At 40.7% G+C, this 21695-nt stretch overlaps 2 protein-coding genes across 2 annotated transcripts in view; both read left to right on the top strand.

Moving 5' to 3' along the window:
• The window catches only part of LOC120653442, a 53575-nt gene extending 37693 nt beyond the window's left edge, over window positions 1–15882 (top strand). Inside the window, exons 12-15 of the mRNA XM_039931192.1 lie at window positions 2029–2484; window positions 8054–8109; window positions 8181–8235; window positions 15817–15882. Of these exons, the coding sequence (XP_039787126.1) occupies window positions 2029–2484; window positions 8054–8109; window positions 8181–8235; window positions 15817–15882 (633 nt within the window). The remainder of the gene's footprint in view (window positions 1–2028; window positions 2485–8053; window positions 8110–8180; window positions 8236–15816) is intronic.
• A 71-nt stretch (window positions 15883–15953) lies between these two features.
• LOC120654039 (putative coatomer subunit beta'-3) lies at window positions 15954–18023 on the top strand. Its single transcript, XM_039931645.1, has 5 exons — window positions 15954–16269; window positions 16375–16506; window positions 16610–16755; window positions 17195–17263; window positions 17816–18023. Exons 1-5 carry the CDS (start codon window positions 16165–16167, stop codon window positions 17883–17885), a joined length of 522 nt encoding a protein of 173 aa, XP_039787579.1. The 5' UTR covers window positions 15954–16164; the 3' UTR covers window positions 17886–18023.
• The last annotated feature ends 3672 nt before the right edge of the window (window positions 18024–21695 follow it).

Here is a 21695-nt window from a genome sequence, read left to right as displayed (position 1 = left end):
TATAGGTCACCAAGTCTTGTAGCCGTTGCTCCAACAGTTAGCTAAAAATCTCCGTATCACCGGAAGAACCGATGCCTCTGGCAGGGGTAGCGTCGGTTCATCCGGTCATTCATAACACGAAGTAGCCGTTGAACTTCTGACAGCTGACACAGTGGCCACCGGTTGAACCGATGCTTTGTACCGATGCATCACCGGTTCATCCGGTGCTTAAGGATCCCCTTCTGGGCGCTGACGTCATTACACCGATGGTATGCACCGATGCCTCACCGGTTCAACCGGTGCTGAAGACTTGTCTCTTGCGCGACTTGCATTGTCTCTGGAACATAGGACGGCCAATGCACCGATGCCTTTTTTTGACCCGTCGGTTCAACCGGTGCCTATAGCCTGACTTGGCTTCGACTCCCTTCTGCACCAAAGTACCATGGCGTCGGTTCTTCCGACTACCATCGGATGCTCCGATGCCCTAGCGTCGGTTCTTCCGGTGCTACTGACCGAAGAGCTTTTAGCGCAACCCCCGTAGGGGCGGCCCTTTGGGCCTTGCTACGCCTATCTTCTCTCTCTTTGTCATCACTTGAACCTAAAAGCCTGAGAATGATCATCTTAACAATCATATTAGTCCAAATGTTGTGTTGTTATTCGATCACCAAAATCACTCGAAATGGCATAAATGGTGCCATGTTCGTTACAGTCTCTAAGTTCTTCCAAGCACCATTTTGATAACATGGATCATTCCTTAGTTTCCCGATACTCCAAAGAGTCATAGAAGTAAAGATATTATGTATTAAGAATTTTTTATTACTCAGCCACAACATGCCCAGAGGCTCAAAATTAGCACCAACATAGATCTGTTGGTCAGATATCACAATCCAGACCTGTCTAGCCACAGCACATTCAAAGAACAAATGATGCACAGATTCTTTTTCACTCCAGAACAAGCAGGACACATCTTCTAATTAATTTATTTTCTGAATATTATCTTTAGTCAAGATCTTATTTTTGGATAACAGCCACATGAAAAATGGAACTCTATGAGGAACTTTTAAGGACCAGATTGCCAATACAAATACAGGAACAACTCCTCTAATAAAGTTTGTCTATTGGCTATGTAAACTTCCAGTCATTTTTAAGCCCCTGGTTAACTGTTCTCCTAAAAGAACATTTTAAATTAACACCATCCCATAGATCTTAGGTGGTCCCCATTTTCTCATACACAATTTCATACGAATTCTAGTATTTGAGTTCACAAACTAAAAGCCTAGCCTCCAAAAACTTAATTTATTTAATCATTACCAACCTGCCATCTATAATCCATCTTTGCATCCTAGCCCACATAAACCATTAGAATATATTTGAAGCCCCTATGGTCCAGAACTTAAAGTATGGACCACCAGTACCGATAGGCTGCTCCCATAGATTGTCTACTTTAATTGTAATGCTCCTGTGAATCTGTGATCCAAAATTCCACAGGCGGTTGCTAAACAATCTATGATGATCAGAAGCATCATATCATTGCCCCTCGGAGACATAGATAGATGGTTTAGGTAACCGGTTGTGCCTGTTTGTGAGCGTTTGTGTCTGTAGTCTGTACTGTGTTTCGCAAAAAAAAAACGATTTTTTCTTTATGATGGATAGTACCACCCATAATTAAAACTAAAAAGCAAGCATCCATCGTGTTCACGTGTCCTAGACTAACAGTTTTAGCAGTCGAACATTGCACAAATTATCTAGAATTTAATTGTCATTTTATCTAAATATAAAAAATTCTACTATCATTAGGTTTATATTGTACTAGTGGTCAAGATTTTCTTTGCATGCTTATGATTAATAGTTAATAAAATGGTCAGAAATATACATCAAATACAATGGTTTCTTCACAGCAAAATTGAAAATTAATCTGTTGTTTTGACTGCAACAGTGCCACTTTTTCTATTATGGACATATTCTAGTTGAAAAATGAGTGGATGCAATTCTTAGTGTAAGCTCAGGGTTTCAATTATTAATCCACCACTTCCTTAATATTTCTTTTAGGTAATAAGTTCAGATTGCTCATATGAGCTAATCGTGGTAGACCCCCTACCATTGTTCCTTCCTATGGAGACAAGGAAAGTGGAATTCTCACTTAAGATTCTCAATGTTACGGATTACTATGTCGCATATCGGATAAGGTACACAGTTGCCGTAGCGAAATTGTACGGTGCAAGACCAAATAGTAGTGGAATTCTACCACCACGGTCCATGCTTACATTCATAAATACAAGGTTACCATCAGAGTGGACACATGTAGTCATGCAAGAGACCGAGCTACTGTATTTGGCTACCACCATTGTGAACAAGGATTTCAAGATCTGTGACATCACACATGACCTGTTCGATAAATCGGAACCCGGAAGATTATTGCATACATTGAAACTACCTGTTTATTTTGTAGCACCAAGTGCACCACAGTCATTGGCGATTAATTTTTCAAGTGCTCCAACAGACCAAGTGAGTTCCCTAACAAAGTACTTGGTTCATTTCATAAAATAGTCTTAATATAATATTTTCATTGCCCTAATTTCTGAGACAGAACTCTTTTCCCCTACGCTTATTCAAGATTATAATTTAGTTTGTGATGTCTTATTATTTTTCTTCACAACCACCATCAAAATTTACTTTCTTGTATAATACGCATGTCAAAAATTTATGAAGTTCCATTTCTCAAGGTAAGTTGAGCCCATCAAACCATAATAGTTTAATAATTACATAACATGTTTTGGATAGCATTTTTAATAATACGGATGGGCTTGCCTACTTCTAAGTTGGTGCATCAGCTTCTATCAAAAAGCAATACCGATGATGGAAGATTGTGGCAGCACGCCCAAATTAATACGGCTCAAGTGCGCTAATCATCACCTAAAAGGTAATCCCGGCTAACACGCACTTCAAACGGAGTAATCCGGCATGGCTGTCGGGTAAAGTCCCGAAGAATCCACCTGAGCGTCGATCGAACTCAAAGCTTACATACAACCCACACGAAGGTGAGTCCAGAGAGTACAACATTTCACAATATATTACATTACCGAGTCTTAACTTAATTATTACAAACCAAGTTCGAAAACTCAGAAAGGTACTTGAAGTTCAAATTGAAAGTAGTTCAGAGTTCACTGCAGCGGAAATAAAGAGGGTACTAAACGTCGATACAAGATGTCATGATGAAGCCCGTACATGACATCACTCGGCATTGTCATCGTTGGCCGGAGTTGTATCCCACTCTACCGACCAACCATGAGGTAAAGTACACGGCCAAGTCAAGCTAGCTATCTGATCTTCAAAGGTATCACCTGGAAACAAAGTTGAGCCACAAGCAAGGCTGAGTATGCTAATACTCAGAAAGGCTTACCCGACTAGGATATACTTAGCCCTCTATCTAGACATGCAAGACTTTTGGCTTGAGGGGTTTGTTTCTGCCGAAAAGCAATAAAGAGTAAGTCCTTATTTTTCAGATTTTAGCTTTCAAGTTCTAGTTCGATTAACCATTCTACATTAGCATCTATTCAATAGCATACATGGTGAAAACAATTATTTTTCATCATTCAACCATATTCCTCATAATCAATGTTCCACTTCTTACTCTATGTGGCAAAAGAGTTAAGCAATCCTAATTTCCGTTAGAGGCGGACGATTCGAATCGAATTTGTTAACCTAGACAGGCAGACCTAAACACACGCATGGGAACCGAGTCCCCACGCAACAATTCCCCTTTCTTTCCGGCTCGTGGATCAGGGTCACCCCCTTCGACTACAAGAGCCCCACGCCACGGTCGATGCCGGGTCGTGACCACGCTTGCACCCGCATGTGGCCGCATGAGAAACAACGTTCCAAGAGGGTGAGAGAAAAGTCCACTCCCCAGTCCGATAAGGTACTTAAGCTTACCGATTACCATATTTCTCGGCATGTGGTTAGTACGTTCAAACGCTTAACCACCACTACCATACACCATGGCCTTATTCATTTTCACTAAACAGACGGGGTATCACAAGTACAACAACCCCGCCCGTAAACCTTATATTGCAGTGTGTAGTAAGCATTCAACTCCTATGAGCTCGCGAGTGACAGGAAATCACTCGACTTCTACCGAACCATTATCATAGCCAACTAGCGACCTACACATACTAGTATTCAAACATAGGTACTTAAGATTATGCAACTAGGGTTTCAAACAATTCCTACAAACTTAAATGCACAAGTAGATAGGAATATAAACAGTTGCATAAAATTAAAAATAGGTAGGACATGCTCCGGGGCTTGCCTTCCTGAGCGGAGCTAGCCTTAGTCTCTTCTGAACTCTGGTTCAGGTCTTCAGTGATTTTAGTTAGGTTAACTTGAGCTTCACGCTGCTCACTCTCGGACTCCGGCACCAGCTCGTACGTACTGTCAGCGAGAGTAGTCAAATCTACATGAATGCATATGCGTGAGTTGTGGTGATGGTAACAAACTTAATTAAATTCACTATAGAGTTGTAAAATATTTTCTTTACATACCCTTGGGCCATCGTTTATAGAGTATTATCTAAATTAACTATTACTCATTAAGTAAGTGAGGGTTTTGTTATTTTTAGAAAGATTATTCTCAAGTGTAAGCATGGAATATTTAAAACAGCTGATAGGTATAGCTTCTGAAGATGAAATTTTTATGGACAGTCAATTACTTAAGTACAAACCTGCCATAAAATTTTCATCTATTTTCATTGAGAATATTAATTATTAAAAATACATTAAACAGCTACTGTTAGGATTAAGATTCATTTATACAGAACAAACCCTACAAGTAAAGAGGCTGCAATTTTTACTGAGTGCTCATAAACATAGGGTAAGTCTACTGTCAAATTTTTAGATTTAAATGAGCAAGTAACAGAGCATGATAAATAGGACAATGTAAAGCTACATTAACCTAGTTTAAAACCTACAGACAAAAATAGCAAGTTCCAGAGCTTCATCTTTTACCAGAATGGTTATAAACTCAAAGTTAACCCATATAAAAATTATTAGAATTTTTCATGTGTAGGAACTATTTTTCATGATTTAATGTATCTATCCTCACCAAAAATCATTTGGTCCAGTTAGGTTTAACTAAAAATTCTCAAACTTTTTCTGTAGATTCTGGGAACGAAAATACAAGTAATGTAAAAGTTTAAACCCATGAAACGTATCATAACAACTTGGATAAATAATACTATCTATCCTTGGCATAAATCAAGACCTAATTAAACCTATAGCTAGACATGTCAAAAGTCCATGAAACTTTCACACAAAGATATGTATCTAACATGTAACACTGACCAAAAATGGCCAACATATCATGCATGCAACTTGAGATCTAATAGAAGCTATATTTTCTGTGCATTTTAAATAAAGCAAAAAATATTGAGAAAATGAAAAGTACATGTAACAAAAGTTGTAGATCTCTTTGTAAGGATTCCAGAATAGTTGAGTTTGCATTTTTTTGATTTTTTTATGATTTTTAAACGCATTTACAAGTTTGCTATTTTTTCAAAACAAAAGAAAAAGGAAACGGAAACTTGCATCTAGGCCCTTGGAAAGAATTGGGGGCTCGCAGATAAGCCCCTGGCCAGAGCCAGGAACAGAGGAGGCGGCGGTGGTGGCGTTTCCCGGCGAGGGAGCTCGCCGGCGGCGAGGGGAAGTGGGGGAACGGCAAGAGGGAGGTGAGAGCTACTCGGAGGTGGGCTTGTCGAGGTCGGGGACGGCCGGGAGTGGGGTGGGCGGCGGAGCAGTGGCTCGCCGGCGGGGGCGAGCTGCGGCGGCGCCGCTCCGGCGGTCCGGGGTGGAGGCGAGCAGGTCTGGAAGCTTCACGGCGCCATGAGGAAGCTATTTTGGGGGTCTATTTGGGTCGATGAGGGGCAGAGGAGGTGGCTCCGCAGCGGCCTACGAGGAACGGCGGCCATGGCACCGGCGGGGGTGTTCTGGGTGGCGGCAGGAGCTCGGGTGGCCTTCTGGTGCGCGAGAGGGAAGAGTGGAGGGGTGGTGGTGCTGCTGGGAGCAAAAGAAAGGGGGAAAGAGCTCGGGCAGGGGAGGAACGTGGGTGGCGGTCGGTCAGCGGACGGCGGCGAGCTCAGGCGCGCACGGGGGGGGGGGGGGGGGGTTCTGGCCGTTTAAAGCGAACCAAGGGAGGAGGTTTGGGGGTCGGTGGCGCGCGACATTGATGACCGGCCGCGGTCAGCGGACGGCAGGTGCATGGCCGGCTCTTGGGCGCCACGGCGGCGCGTCGTCGAGCGCTCGTCGTTTGCGGCGTGCTCGTCGACGGAGCAGAGCGCGGCAGGCTCGATGGGACGGGGGAGGGGGAAGGTCAGCGGGCGGGCGTGCAGGCAAGCACTCATGGCCGGGCAGCGAGCTCGGCGGGGCAGCGGCGCAGCGAGCGCACGCGCGTGCGCGCTCGAGTGCCTGCGCGCTCAGGGAAGGGGAGGGAGAACTCGTGAAATATATTATCTACTACTATGTCGAAGAGACATCATATCGATGAATTGGATCAAATATAGAAGTTACATTAAATCGACATAGTAATTCAGAGTCTGAGAGCGTGCCAGTCCCAAGACTCTGGTATGGAGGTGCAGATAATTTTATCTTAGAAATTCACTATCTTTTGTTAGTGGGTATAGTTAAAAGATTGGCCTACATCGATTATTGATTTTGATAGGGAAAAAAGATTAGATTAGCAATAAATGTGAATGACTCAATTATATTTCACGAGTTTACGAAGTGAAAGTAAAAGTCTAAAAAGTAGTAGGGCTACCCCAAGTGAACGCAGCATACAAAGTTTAGCTGTTATTTTTATATATGGAAGAGACATAATTTTTTAAAGACAATGTGATGAATAGAACCGTGGGTCCTAACAAACAATGTGCGTGGATTCCACTTAATAGTATGTGGGTCCCACATAGGGGCCACCTGAATAGCATGTGGATCCTGCACGAACAGTATGTGGGACTGCATAAACAGTAAATGGGCCCATGTGGGGCCGCAACTCACGAGCTTGCGCCGCCGATTATTGGCCCTATGTACTCAATATATACATGCACCCATATATAAATTTTATTTTCATTGAAAGAAGATTCCCACACTTGTAGTTAAAATTTAAGTAATTCAAGAAAAGGCTAGAAATAAGCTTCAATTCTAAATAAAATTTTTAATTACCAAACAATTATGATTAAATTCCTTACACAAAACTTGTGAAATTGACTTGATAAAATGATAAAGTTAAATTCTAATAACATTGATCATGCTTGTGTGAATTGTTATTTGTAGTATATATATAGTGCGCAAACTATTGAAATGTGCCTTGAGTATCATAACAGGATGGTAATAAGATATTATAAGGTGCACAAACAATTGTAATATTGTAACACAAACTGGGACCGATACTCATCATCAATCTCACTCTACATTTATTTTCACAAACCCGGAGTGTTACTTAGCGTAGTAATTTGTTCTCTTTCTCTTAATGATTGATATGGGTGGTAGATATTAAACCGGTTGTGTTGCAGAGATCATAACCATTTCTCCATGTACTTTGACTAACTTACCTTTATGATGCTCTGTTGTCGAGTAATAATGCATCCTCAACCAAAGTGTGGAGACCTTCTTCTTCACCTCCACCTTCATGGAAGAATCCCTAGGACTGCACATTCATCACTATGCCCGCCTGTAAATTAGGGTGTGGAATTTGTGTAATTTTGCCGGTTTTAAGTTTAGATTGTTGGTTTAGTTTTGGAGTTTGTAATTTACTATGTTTGTCATCTAAATTTCTGCTTTACGGCAACCCTCTAATTTTGGCTACTTAATGGTATAACTTGAAACCAAAGCATTGTGATGGTATTTTGTTAGATGTGACTAGCAAATCTGTATATTAGTACTTTATGTTTTTATGCTGGTGTTGATTTTGTCTGCTATGATGTCGTAGCCGATCAAGGTTTTGCAGTTTACATATATGACTTAAATAGAATTATCATTAAATCCATGCTAGACAATTTTCACATGAAATGTTTGGTGTTTGGGTTCAGAACAAATCTGGGTTTACGTGGGTCAACTCCATAGACGTGCATCCATCAATGCCATGGTGAGAAGATTTTTGTTTGCGAGAGGGCATGAGTTCTTCATATTGATAAAGTTTCTTCTTTTCCAACCCAGGATTATAATGACTCAACAAGATCTGTATGTTTGTATATGGAACTATCACACGCAGGTAAGTGATTGATTCCACTATGTGCTAACTTTGTTGTCAACTGTTTATTTCATATTGTATTGCTATCTATGGACACTAATAAAGATTTAAGCACTTCCAATAGACATTATATTGTTAAACAAATTGACCTTTTTCTTTTCTGACATATCTATTTATTTGTTAGACCGATGATATTGTAAAACCATGACCAAAGTTCGCAGTCCTGTTCAACTAAAATTATTTGTTTATATTCTTTTTGCTTCACAAGTCTTAAAATTCCGCATTTTCCCGTCCGAATACCAATATTTAACAGAGTTCTAGACCATGGACTAACATTATTCTTTTCCTATCCGATCCATCGGTGTGTTGCATGACAGATGTGGCCATATGTGGGCTCCAACTGAGCAACCTAAATAAGCATAATGAAATTGAGAACAATGGAGAAATAGAAACTTAGTTATATCGACCACAACAATCAAATCTTTTAGGACGCCTTTTGAATTTAGTAACGTAAAATTTTGAATCCCACAAAGAAATTTTTAGAAAATGAAAAAACAAATATTTGAAATGTTTCATTGAAATATTTTTGTTTTTAGTGATGTTTCTTTAAATATCAGAATTGGTCATTACACTAGCTTTATTATTTATGCCATTTTTATTTTTTCTTCTAAATCTCCAAAGTATTATGAAAGTTTGTTTCATTTGATTTACTAGGTGTTTGCATATCGTCATTCAGTGCACCATGGCAATTAAGTTTGAGAAACCACTACTAATTCACCATAAAATGGGCCAAAATCACCAGTTCACCACCAATTCTCGTCCTTGATAAGTTTCAAGTTTTAACTATAGTCAGAGTGATGATAACCTAATGGTGGTAACAATAATTTCTCTGGTGAGGTGAGACCGAGTATAGGTAGATAGACGATCGATTGACATGCATCAGGCCAATCTAGATGCCTATTGACTAACGAGCAAATCAGTTGCTTGCCAAAACACAATAGAAGATCAATAAAAAATCATGATCCAAGTGAAGTGTTGGCTGTTGGGCAACTATTGATGAAGAATCTGGCCACACACTCGAGTGTGCTAGAACGTGCCGCAGATCATCAAAACGATCAACACCAACACTAGCAGGTTCTTTGTGCCGACTAGTCAGAGCAGTAGGGCGAACCAGTCAGACCAGTTATATAGAGAAACTATGAAAACCTAAAACTTCAAGCTCAAAAGGGATCTCGTCAGAGCTCGTGGATCTAGGGTTGCTTTGAGGTCGGCAGACTACACAGAACACACTTCAACGCCGTAGAGACTAGCAAAGAAAAGTTGATTAGGGTTTGGAAAAGCTAGGGTATGAGAGATAGAAAAGTAAGCACGAATGTATTGAATCGATTGGGATTACCCTCAATCAGTCTTAGCCTTCATATATATTGGTCGGGGAAGTTGTGCCCCTTCACGAGTCGGTTTACTAAAGGATTCCTTATTACAAATCTAAACCACTCGGATTACAACAGGCCAGACCGGTCGGCCTGACCAGCCAACCTCGGTATTTGCCAATTTTGGCTGTCGACGTATGCCCCCAGACTTTTTAGTGAGCTTTGCAAGGCAAAAATCAAGTACCAGAACCTAGCCTAATATACATGTGTTACATAGAATGTATTGGCCTAAAAATAATGTTAAGGGCGATACTAATATATCGGACATTTCCATCTTCATGCATCTTGTCGTACACTAGGGTAGTATTTCTTCAAGTATGTTCCATTGATAGGCCTAGGTAGACGTTCTCCTTGAAGCATCTCCATCATGTATAAATTCCCAAAGATAACCTTGATGATCTTGTACGGCCCCTCCAAACTCAGAGACCATTTACCAAACTTATTGCTTTTTGTCCCAAGAGGCAAGATCGTCTTCCAAACTAACTCACCAACCTGAAAAGATTTACCTTTTACCTTTTTGTTGTAAGCACTAGCCACCCGAAATTTGTCCTTCTCAATCTCCTTCAAAGATCTCAATCGTTTGTCAGTCACCTCATCAATATTATCCATCATCAAATCTTGGTAATCAATAGCATAAATGTCATTTTGTTTAGCCAACCTATAAGTGTTCAGATTTACCTCAACTGGTAAAACGGCCTTTTGACAATATACAAGCTCAAAAGGAGTAACCTTAGTAGCACCATGTCGAGATATACGATGAGCCCATATTTCTTTTGATATAAATGAAGAACCTTAATTCATCGTCAATGTTTGAGGAATACTGAATCTATGAATAATATGCTCTATAATAAACTCAATCACCTCTCTATGCGTCATGTTCTTCAAAGGAACCTCTTTGGTCCATCTATTAAAATAATCCGTATCAACCAACGTGAAGCAATGTCCCTATGAAGATGGAGGATTAATTTGTCTAATAAAATCTAACCCCAACCTCGTAACGGCCATGGCTTAATAATAGGATGCATGAACGTAGTGGGCACTAATTGTAAATCACCCAGCCACTGACATTCTTCACACCCCTTATGATATTTGAAACAATCGGACATCATGGTAGGCCAATAAAAATCGGCTCTTCTAAGTAACCACGAATGCCTTCATGAACCTCTCCCATGCCAACCCTGGACTGATCTAAGTTCAAACATTTGAGAAGTAAATCTTCGGCGGTCCAACAATATAGCTCGTCGTCAATCAAAATATATTTAAAAGCCATACGCCAAATATTTCTCTCTACACCTCGACCAAGATCTTTCAAATGAGATATAATAGGTGCTATGCAGTCTTGATCTTCAGCCTTGATAATTGAATCAAGTTTTATGGCCGAATTATCACTTTCAGCAGCCTGGGGACCGGTCCCTTGACCGGTTAGACTGCCGGTTGGTCCAGAACCTGCAAATCGGCATTCACTTGCATTAGCATTCGAATGTGAAAATTTTCTTCACAATAGCATAGCCAGATGCTTGCTGTGCCAGAGTATTAGCCTTATCATTCTCTTCCCTTGGAATATGTTCAATCACAAATTCATCAAAGCAAGAGATAATATCAAGGCATTTATCAAGATATGCATTCCAAAATCTGTTATAGCATTGCCAAACCTTGGATACTTGCTGCACCACTAGAAGTGAATCACTAAAGGCTTCAACATGTTTCACGCCCATAGATTGCAAAAACTCCAAGACAAATAGAAATGCTTCATACTTAAGTTGATTATTAGTGCAACCCTCCTCTAATCGGCTTGAGATTTCAAAAATAGCACCGCTTAGAGAAATAAGAATAGCACCAATCCCTTGACTATCATCACAAACCAATCTATTGAAATAAAACTTCCATGGTGTGTAAGTATTGTACCCAACTTCAAAATCGTGCTCATCATTAATATGATATTCAACAATGAAATCCTCTACAATTTGGCCTCTCATAGATTTCAAGGATTCACAACCCAAATCGTATTCCACAAGTTCATAAGCCCATTTGCCGATTCTACCAATCAAAATTGGCTTGTGTAACATATGCTTAATCACGTCGGTTTGACACACCACTATGCAATAGATAGTAGATAATGTCTTAATTTGATACAAGCATAATAAAGAGACAAATATAACTTCTCAGTGAAGGTATACCTTGTCTCCGCATCAATAGATTGTTGGCTTATATGAGTAAAAATATGCTCCTTGTCTTCAGTTTCATGGGTCAAAACAACCCCAATAACTTTATCTTCAGCAGCCACATAAAGCCTGAAAGGAACACCTCTCCTTGGCCCCTTGAGCACCGGTGGTGAAGACAAATATTGCTTGATCTTCTCATATGATTCTTGCCATCCCCCCTCCCCCCCATCCAAAAAATTTTGGCTTCATTCTTTAACCGAAGGATACGAGTAAAAGCATCAATCTTTCATGTAGGAGCATCTACTTTCGTCATGGCTTGAATTCTCTTATGATAATTTTCTATGCCCTAGAAATTTCCCAGCCGATACACCTGTATTCATCTTCAACCCATACCAGCGCATCCTTTCAAGAGCAAGCTTCAAATCGACTAAATGATGATCTAGACTTATTTAATCACAATATCATCAATATAAACTTCCAAGATGACACCAAAAAAATCATGAATGATTAAATTCATAGCTATTTGATAAGTTGCATCATCATTCTTCAAGTCAAAAGTCATGAGAACCCACTCAAATAAACCAACAAACCCAGGACATTTAAAGGTCATTTTAGATGTATCTTCTCCGGCCATGAATATTTGATTGTAACTAGCATTACCATCATGACAACTAATAACACGATTTTCGGAAGCTTCGTTGACCAACATATCGGCTATAGGCATAGGATAGTCATATTGGGATAAAATCAATGCATACTCTGATTTTCCCTGTGTCTTTAATTTCTTCTCAACAGGAACAATATTAGAGATATAATCATCATAACAACAACACCGAATAAAACCAGCATTTAATAAATGATTAATCTCTTCTTAGCAGGTTGCTTATAAGGTCTAAAACCAGCTATAATCGGTAGCCGATGTTCAACTAAATCACAACTCAAACCAGGCATCTCATGATACTTCCAAGCAAAACAATCAATATTTTCTTTCAATAAATTAATCTAATTGGTTTTATATTCAGCCAATAAATTTTTGTTTACAAAAGTTGGCCTAGGAATAGAACCATCACCAAGATCTACCTTTTCTAAAGGATCAGCCGACATAAAACCTTGGCCCAACATACCTAAATCATCAAATTATTCAATGTCTTTACACATATCGTTTGTAAGCGCATGATAGTGACCAATCCTTTACTATAGCCAGTCGGAACTCAATCGGTCTGACCAGTTAGGGGACCCAGTCTGATCGGTTGTGCCTGGGCACTGCTCTGAACTAGACTGGTATGACCTGTTGGGGTACCCTGTCTGACCGGTCATGCCTGAGGCACCTTCCTGACTCATCTTGGTCACATAAAATGATTTAGTTGATTCTCCATCGGCTTTAGTATAGTACGAACAAAACCCTCTCTGGTCCAACTGATCAGCTCGTAGAGTAATGTTGTAGTGTCACCATGGACCACTTCTATCTCATCGCCGATCCACTGAACCAAAAACTAATGCAAGGTAGAGGGAACACACTGATTTGCATGAATCCAATCATGTCCCAAGATTGAATTGAAGTTATCTTGCACCTCAGAAATAAGAAGGCTGAGCGTCTTGCTTCCCACAGTCAACTCCATGGAAACAACCCCCTTGGCACCAATGGGATCACATCTACAAATGCCGTTCAATGTCATATTCGTCTTGATCAACTTCTCTTCCTTCCCGCCAGGCTTCTTGAACAACGAGTAGGGCAATAGATTCATGATAGCCCCATGACCAGGAAGCATATGAGAAATCAGCTTTCCATTAATATGCCCCCTCATGTAGAGAGGCTTCAAATGGTTATCCAAGTCTTTGGGCTTTTGGAACACAGCATCCCGGGACCCAAACTGGAGATGAGCAACATCCTCCTCCGGAACTGCAAAGTAATCCGAAGATAGATGCACAACATTAATTTCCATGTTGCTATACTCCATAGATGCCTCATATCCCTATGTTGGAGGAACAAGTGGAGCTTCATCATCATGAGGTGCCAAAACGGGAGCTGCCGAATCGGCATGCTGCTCTACTGCAGGTTCATCAACTGATCTAACCAGTTACTCCTAGCGGTCAAACCAGTCAGCTGGGGCAGTCCGACCTATCCAGCTAGCTGGTCAGCAGGCTTGGCGTGCCACACCTTGGCCTGAGGAATCATAGGCTTGTACCTAGTGAATTGTTCATCCCTTATCTTCTCTGCCTCATGCTCCCTTTTTTCCCTGTTCCGCATATGTTTGAGCTTTATGTTTTGGGTATGTGTCAACCCTGGCGGACAACACCTAGGTTGATGGTACTTACCTACCACACTACTGCTGCTAGCCTCATGATCACTGTCCATGATCAGCTTCTGGAGAGGAGAACTAATCGATTCACCAAAGATGATTGATGTTTTACCCGCATCATTAATAGCCACCTTGATCTCGCCGATTTGAATAACATCATCGGCTTTAGCCTTACTTGAGTCAACAGTGGGCTTCACATCTTCCTTCTTCTCCTTGATGCGATATTCCTGTCTTGGAGATGGATTTTGACCCGGCCTCTGATGAGACCGGTCTAACCGGTGCAGCATGCTGCAATTAACATTGTTGTGGTCCCATTGGTCATGCACGGGTCTTCTGACATCCTCGCTCTGATTATGTGGTGAATATGTCATGGGAAAACAATGCATCTAGACCCCCACATGCTACCATGTTGAGCATGTAGACTTTGCACTGGTGGCACCGATGGCATGGTAGCATATACTTTCTGGGGAGAAAATAGCGTAATGACCTCACCCCTGCACTTGCTGGACTCCCCTCTAGGAGATTAGGAACTGCATTAACGCGGTGGCGATCTTGATCTCTTTTTTAGTGGCTGAACTTTATGAATAGCCTTTGTGCACTTGTTCAACAGTTGACCAACGGTGGGTTTTTTGTTTGCAACTCTTCCTTGTACCTTTTGTTCATTCTTCTTTGAAGTATCCAACTTTCGGGCACTTGGGCTTGATATTTTAGGGTGAACCCTAAGTTGGACCGATCTAACCGGTTGGAGAGACCGGTTTGACCGGTCGTACCTGGGCCGCAGGCCGACTCTCGTCTGATGAGGAACTTTCTTGCCCCCCCCCCATCGGGTCTTGGAGCTTTTGATGGTAATCTTTAGAGACTCCTTACCATCAAGAGTCTTCTCCAGAACAAATTCTCTGGCCAGAATTTTATCATTGACATCCTTTGGCCTTGGCTCGATTCTTCCCATTGGTTCCTTCGGCTTGCTCTAGCTGAATAAATACATTAGTGTTGTTCAAATCAATTTCATTAATAGAGGAGAGAACCTTGTCAATCTGCATCTCAGAAAGTACCAACCGTGGTTCGTTAATGGATGATTGTACCTGTCGACAAAAAATATTACAGTCGTTAATTGCATGAGATGTAGAATTATGCCACTTGCAGTATAGATGTTGTTTTAGCTCCTCGAGTCGCGGTATAGCATGTGACAACATGATGTTTCCATTCTTAACCAATTCATCAAAATACGATCCCACTTTAAAACATCAAAGGTAAAACACATCTCTTCTTGCCGATTCTTTTGAGTTGGCTTGAGTGATTGGCAAGAGCATGGTTTGGCCTTGGATGGCTAAACAAATTCAGCTACATATACCTCTTTCTCCTCATTGTTCGAATTGTTGGAATCAGGATCAACAACATGCCAATGAGTTTATTAGTATTGCGCATGAGGCAATGGGCGCCATCATCTGGAACTGAGAAAAAACAGGAACTGTGTGCTTTTTCGTAACGTGTACAAAATGACATGAGAAATGCAAGGAGACAACAGTGAAGAGTCACACTAGGCTATTGGGGAAAATCGTTCTGGGCGGCCTTGCCGACATTTCAGACCACGTGGTGATAGTTCGGAAAATAGGATAGTTGTTAGGGCTAAAATTTTGTTATAAATGATAGTTGTTGTATTCATAGGAATGAATTAACTGATGGAGGCCTACTGATGCTTTGTATATACAGGAAGTGAAAAGGTTTTTTCTTGGATTTGCGGCGTCACAAGGCATGCTTCTAATTTTACCAGCTTAATTATCCTTCTATAATCGGCGGCCATTATTTTGAGAGAATTCTAATATTGTCATAACTCTGGTTGCAGTCACCTCGGTTAAATTCATAGCAGAACAGCAACAAATTGTGGCCGGCACTTCTCATGGCTTAATCTACCTATTAAGCTATGAAGCACTCGAACTAATCAGTTTCGTGCGAGCACACTCACGATCTGTCAACTCTTTGGCTATACATGCAACCGAACCATACGTGTTGTCAGCATCTTTTTCTGGTGATATTCAGTTGCGGGACTATGAGGACGACATGGGACTAATAAAAACATTTGATACAAAAATTTGGTGCGCGAGGTCTGTGGCATTTGATCCATCCGGGGCCACTTTTGCTAGTGCTTGTGGTGTTCTAATAAAGGTTTGGATTTCCTGAACTACAATTTGTTACACAAAATGGTCGACGTTTATAATAGTAGTTCATTTTTTAACACAACCATGTATATTAATTATTGGGAACTTACAGACATGGAACCTGGATTCTGGCGAATGTAAGCACACTTTTTGTGGGCATTCACACGAGGTGACCTGTTTGGAGTACTTCACTCGTGAGGATGAGCTATACTTGATCAGTGGTTCTCAAGATAGAACTGCGAAGGTATTACTTTTTGACATCTTTTATAAAGAATAGTCCAGCAGTTGTCTACCTCTTGATAGTTTATATAATATTCACGCGACTCGTTGCTTCATCGTCGCGCCAGATTTGGGACTGCCACACAGGGCGCTGTGTTAGGACACTTAAAGTGTATTCGCCTGTTCGTGCAGTCTGTTCCCATCCGGATCTTCAAATACTAATTACAGGCTCATATAATGGGTCTGTTCACATTTGGAACTCCACTAGCTTCAGGTAAATATTAATTGCCACGTGTTCATCATCTTGAAACATATATCATGCTATGTGATCTAACCGAAAGATATACACATGCCCATGCAGCATCAATATATGCATTAGTTACTACTCCATCTGTTCCAAAATATAGACCTTTTTTATTTTTTTAGATTCATAGATTTTATTATGCATTTAAATATAAGTTATATCTAGGTACATAACAAATACTACGAACACGGAAATAAGTAAAACGACCTACATTGTGGAACCAAGAAAGTAGAATAGTTTAGCCCAGTCTGTTCTGTCTTACAGAACCTGTTCAAACAGTGGTATCGCCGTCTTTTGTTTATTGGGAAAAACGTCTTATGCAATGGTATTAGATCATCTTAAGTTCATGTCTCCTGAGTTCTTTATATCATGAAGGTTAACACTTACAATCCAGTTCATAATCTTCCAGGCATGAGCGCGTACTGAAGTTAGACCTCGGTTGTGTGAATGCTATAGCATATCTGAAAGGCTCAACAAGGTATTTGATCTTATCGTGCTTGCACAACTTATATCTGGTTACCGGGAGCATTACCCCCTATGAATCATGACCATGCGAACACGAAAACAAATGCAGACATATCAAATTTGTTATATGCTTTGTAGAATATTTTTTACCTCGGGTGATTAAGTAGCCTATATTTTTTTATTACTTTCTTAGCGCTGAAATATTAGTGTCTTACTCCCTCCGTTCCAAATTATAAGTCATCCCAAGAATCTTGGAGAGTCAAAATTTTTCATCTTTGACCAAATTTATACAACAAGATAATAACATTTACGATACCAATTAAATATCATTAGATTCTTTGTTAGTTATATTTTCATAGTATACCTATTTGATGTCATAAATTTTTGTGTTTCTCTATATAATTTTGGTCAAACTTTGAAAAGGTTTGACTCTCCAAGATTTTTGGAATGACCTATAATTTGGAATGGAGGGAGTAGTAGTATAGCTGGCCTTAATGCAGTTGTTGTTCATGCAGCACTTAATAATACATACATCAATCCATAATATTTTGCTAATTGGATGTAGGGTCGCTATCGGACATGCCTGTGGAATAGAACTGGCAGAAATTGGCCCGGAAGAAGCCATTGAATGTTAAGGGGATGCATGAAACGGCTATTTAAGGAACAGAGGAAAACTCTAATTTGTTTCTTTTGTTGCACGTGAAAAATGTATGCTCCAAGATCCTTTACAAAAACTAGCACGCATCTCAAAGCAATCAAGATTAATTATGTCATATTTTATTAATTATGTTAATTGTGGGTTAATTTAGGGCCCGGCCCGCCCACTTCGACGCAGCGGTTATGTCTTCGTGGTACTACACGGAAATTAACCCGAAGCTAATTGTACTAGCACGCAACTCAAAGCTTCCCAATTAACCCACGAAGCTGAGTTTCAATAATGTCGGGGACTACGCTAACCGTGAAGCAATTTTGTGGTGGATCAAATGGGACTATCACCACCCGTGGTCTACCCTAGTCACTACTAGAAAATAATTCATAGGAACCGGTTGGAAATGGCCTTATGTACCAGTTTTCCAACCGGTTCTACCAAACCGAGACCATTGGCCTCATCCTAAGACCCCGGGTTTTTTACCCGGTGCCTTAGGCATCCATTGGTACCGGTTGGAAAGACCAACCGGTACCAATGAGCTTTCCCCCTATTTTCTCCGAATCTAGTTTTATTTGTTTTATTTATTACTATTTATTCTTTTATAATTACTAAGCGTACCCGAGCTCTACGGTGCTATACGTTCATTAGTCGTGTTCGATCTCACAGAATATTTGAAACTAACTAAAAGTCAAATGCAAGCATATAATTAAGCTAATTAGGTAAACTAATATATTTACAAATATACAAACAACAAGGCAACACATTTAGAAATATTTACAAATGTACAAGTCATGTGTATAGTCCAACTACTGAGCCCCTCAGGACGTCGATGGAAATCCTCTATGGATGTGACCGTCGTGGTAGAACTCCCCTATAGGATCTAGGATCTCGTTCAAAATGAATCCGACGAGCTGCTCGCACACGGCGTTGATCCGATCGGTAGAATAACATTCATCCCCGATGCGACACATCTATCATTTAGGAAAAAATTACTGATATATTAATTTCATCGCGTTAGTATAATTAGGAAAATGTACTAGTGAACGGTTTCTACATACTCTTAGGTCCTCCGTATTAGCCTTCCCGCATGGAGTCATGATGTGCAAGAAGTCGCATACGTAGTACCCACACCAATCAGTTCTTTGTTTTTGTCTCGCACACTTAAGGAGAATGTGTTGTCAGTCAAAACCCACCGGCGAGTAGCGACAGGCAACACGAAGAGCCGGGAGGTCGCCGGGGCGCTGGCAGGCACTGCTCCCTCGTCAACGGCCCGCAATCCTGGCACACGCCGCGGCCTGCTAAGACGCAGGGCATGCCACCTGACCTATACCCGATCAGGAAGGTGCGAACGTGCTTGCGACGATTTGCCTGCATACACAAACACGTGTAGACATAAGTCCGAGCCGTAGTCGGCTCCCCGGGACGACTCTTGCATCGGCTTTAAAGAGCCGATCGAGTCCCGGTGTCAGATCAGATCTGTATATATCCGGATATTGATAAATAAAGCAAATGACTGTAAAGCTGCTTCAATTAAATCTAGCTAATCTAATCCACGACGGTAAAAGCTTCACTTCTAGATCGGAACATCCTACACGTAATTGGGCCTAATGAGCGTAATAAATAACTAAACCTTAACCAAAATAGAGGCCTAAGAACAAGCTAAAGCCGATTCCTGGATCATTTCCCTGTTAAGAGTAAGACAAAGCATCTAATACGTCACCAGATCATCCAACCCATTTGCAAGGCCTAAACTAGCATATATTACGCCAATTCTTAAGTATAAGAACAAACCATAACAGATCAGATCTACTAGATAGAAAAGAGGCAGAGTGTCATCTCTACACGACTAATTCCATGCAACGAGAATTAGTATAAGATTCAAACATGATCGCGCAGAGATGACATGATGTTCGTAGATGATAAGCAACAAAAGCACAATGAATCTACTAAAATTCATGCTATGAAAATCAGGATAACTAGTACTACTCTCCATAAAAAACGCTTCAGTACGAGTAATACCAAGGTAAAAGCAAGAACAACGCTGCCCTGATCGCGAGAAGCGATCAGGGCAGCATGGCGCTTACTTGGATGAAACCCTAGAATTAGGGGTGGCGGTGCGCCGAGAGTTGTTGTTTGTGAGACGTGATGACGTTCTTTCTTTACAAATGTCATGGGTACATATTTATAGTCCGGAGACTTCTTGCCGGGAAAGGCAACCTCTAAACTCTTTCCTAAACGAAGACTAGAGATAGATTACAACTCAATAAAGACTCGAAGATTAGATAACATGATCTAGAATCTTCCCTCCACCGGTCCAGATCTTCATGAAGCCTCCAAATATCAGCCGAAACATGTCATATAATTGTGGCAGATTCTAGTCGTCCTATTGTTTCGGCAGTTCCTGTCAACTCTGAGCAAATCTGGACGTGATTCCAGTTGTATTGGAAAGCTTATCTCCTTAGCTTTCCATGCATATCTAGAACGTCCAAAACGGAGTCCATATGTGGCCTGGGCGTCCATTTTTGTGCGGCCTCTTCCTGCAGTCCGAACCAGCCTCGCGAATAGACTGGGCTTCAACATGGATTAGGTCCGTGACCCCATCTCAGCTTGACTCTTGAGTGCCCAATTATCATTGTATTTGGTTAAACTTATGATATAAGCCTGTCTAAGTGGACTCCTTTACCGCGGGCTTCTTCTGACATTTGGCCTACCAATCCTGGTCAAATTCTGGCGATAACAGAAACAAATAAATTACTCAATTTAGAACAATTTAGGATTACTTTAACTAGACAAATATTCGTGAATCAACATATCAGATAATCCATTTTAATGTTTAATTCGGGCCTCCATTGACCACGTCCTTTGTTCATTTTTACAAATTTTTTCCACACCCTGCGCTCAAAGTTAAGTTTGATATTCAACAATTGTTATTAACTGAAAAAGGATTTGATTGTGCAAACTGAACTTACTTGTTCAAGGGGTCTATGATATATTGGATTGCGAACTTTGGATTTCACATTGAGTCAAACACTACAAGATTGCCGGTCTCTACGTCAAGTATGAGTAAAACCAAATGATAACTACAGATATAGATAGGATATATACATACATGCATTAGACAACTTAGTATTTATTTAGAAATATAACAGAGGATTGAGTCGACCAAGGCTTACCCATAGTTGTATGGTATGAATACATAGGATTTGTAATTTTGTCTAGTCAACGAATCGTACATGTTTTGGCATGTTTCCGTGTAATTTTCGTTGAGCACTTTCTGGTTGACTAGCAACGGAGACATCAAGCCGATCTGATGGTGCCATCCTTCTTTTCGGCTTCTTTGAATCTCCTATCTAAACAATATAATAGAAATTATATAATGCACACAGATAATTATGCTGCTTGTTAACAAAAGGAATTAATGTAGAGGTAAGTGATACTTACAGAACCCAAATGGTGATGATAAAGGCGTCGAAGGCTTGTCGATGGTATATGTGATATATATTGTCAAAGTACACCCAGAAGTCGTCCTCCCCGTGGAAGAAATCATGGTCACGATACTTGACTCCAAACATTTTCATTTTGTCATTCGACATTCGCAGGTACCATCTATGCAAATTGTACATCTACGTGCCCAGACTCATCTCCTGTTCCTCAGTGACAAAAGGTTTTCCATGCTCGAATGGAGTAATAACGGGAGCGACAGGGATATCCAGCTCCTCTTGCCCCATTGCCTGCTCTAGCTTAATCCAGTCTCAGAAAGAAATAGCGCCGCCTGTAGGTTCGTCTCGTGTAGGAC

Source organism: Panicum virgatum, chromosome 1N, assembly GCF_016808335.1.
Source record: "Panicum virgatum strain AP13 chromosome 1N, P.virgatum_v5, whole genome shotgun sequence".
NCBI lineage: Eukaryota > Viridiplantae > Streptophyta > Magnoliopsida > Poales > Poaceae > Panicum > Panicum virgatum.
The sequence above is the reverse complement of the archived record's forward strand: the minus strand, read 5'-3'. Positions and strand labels throughout refer to the sequence as shown.

Bases quoted from the DNA above. Each gene is read 5' to 3' on its own strand.
- LOC120654039 (XM_039931645.1), top strand. From the start codon at position 16,165: ATGGGACTAATAAAAACATTTGATACAAAAATTTGGTGCGCGAGGTCT. The intron at 16,270-16,374 runs GTTTGGATTTCC...GGGAACTTACAG, and splicing joins CTTGTGGTGTTCTAATAAAG to ACATGGAACCTGGATTCTGG. The intron at 16,756-17,194 runs GTAAATATTAAT...ATAATCTTCCAG, and splicing joins TGGAACTCCACTAGCTTCAG to GCATGAGCGCGTACTGAAGT.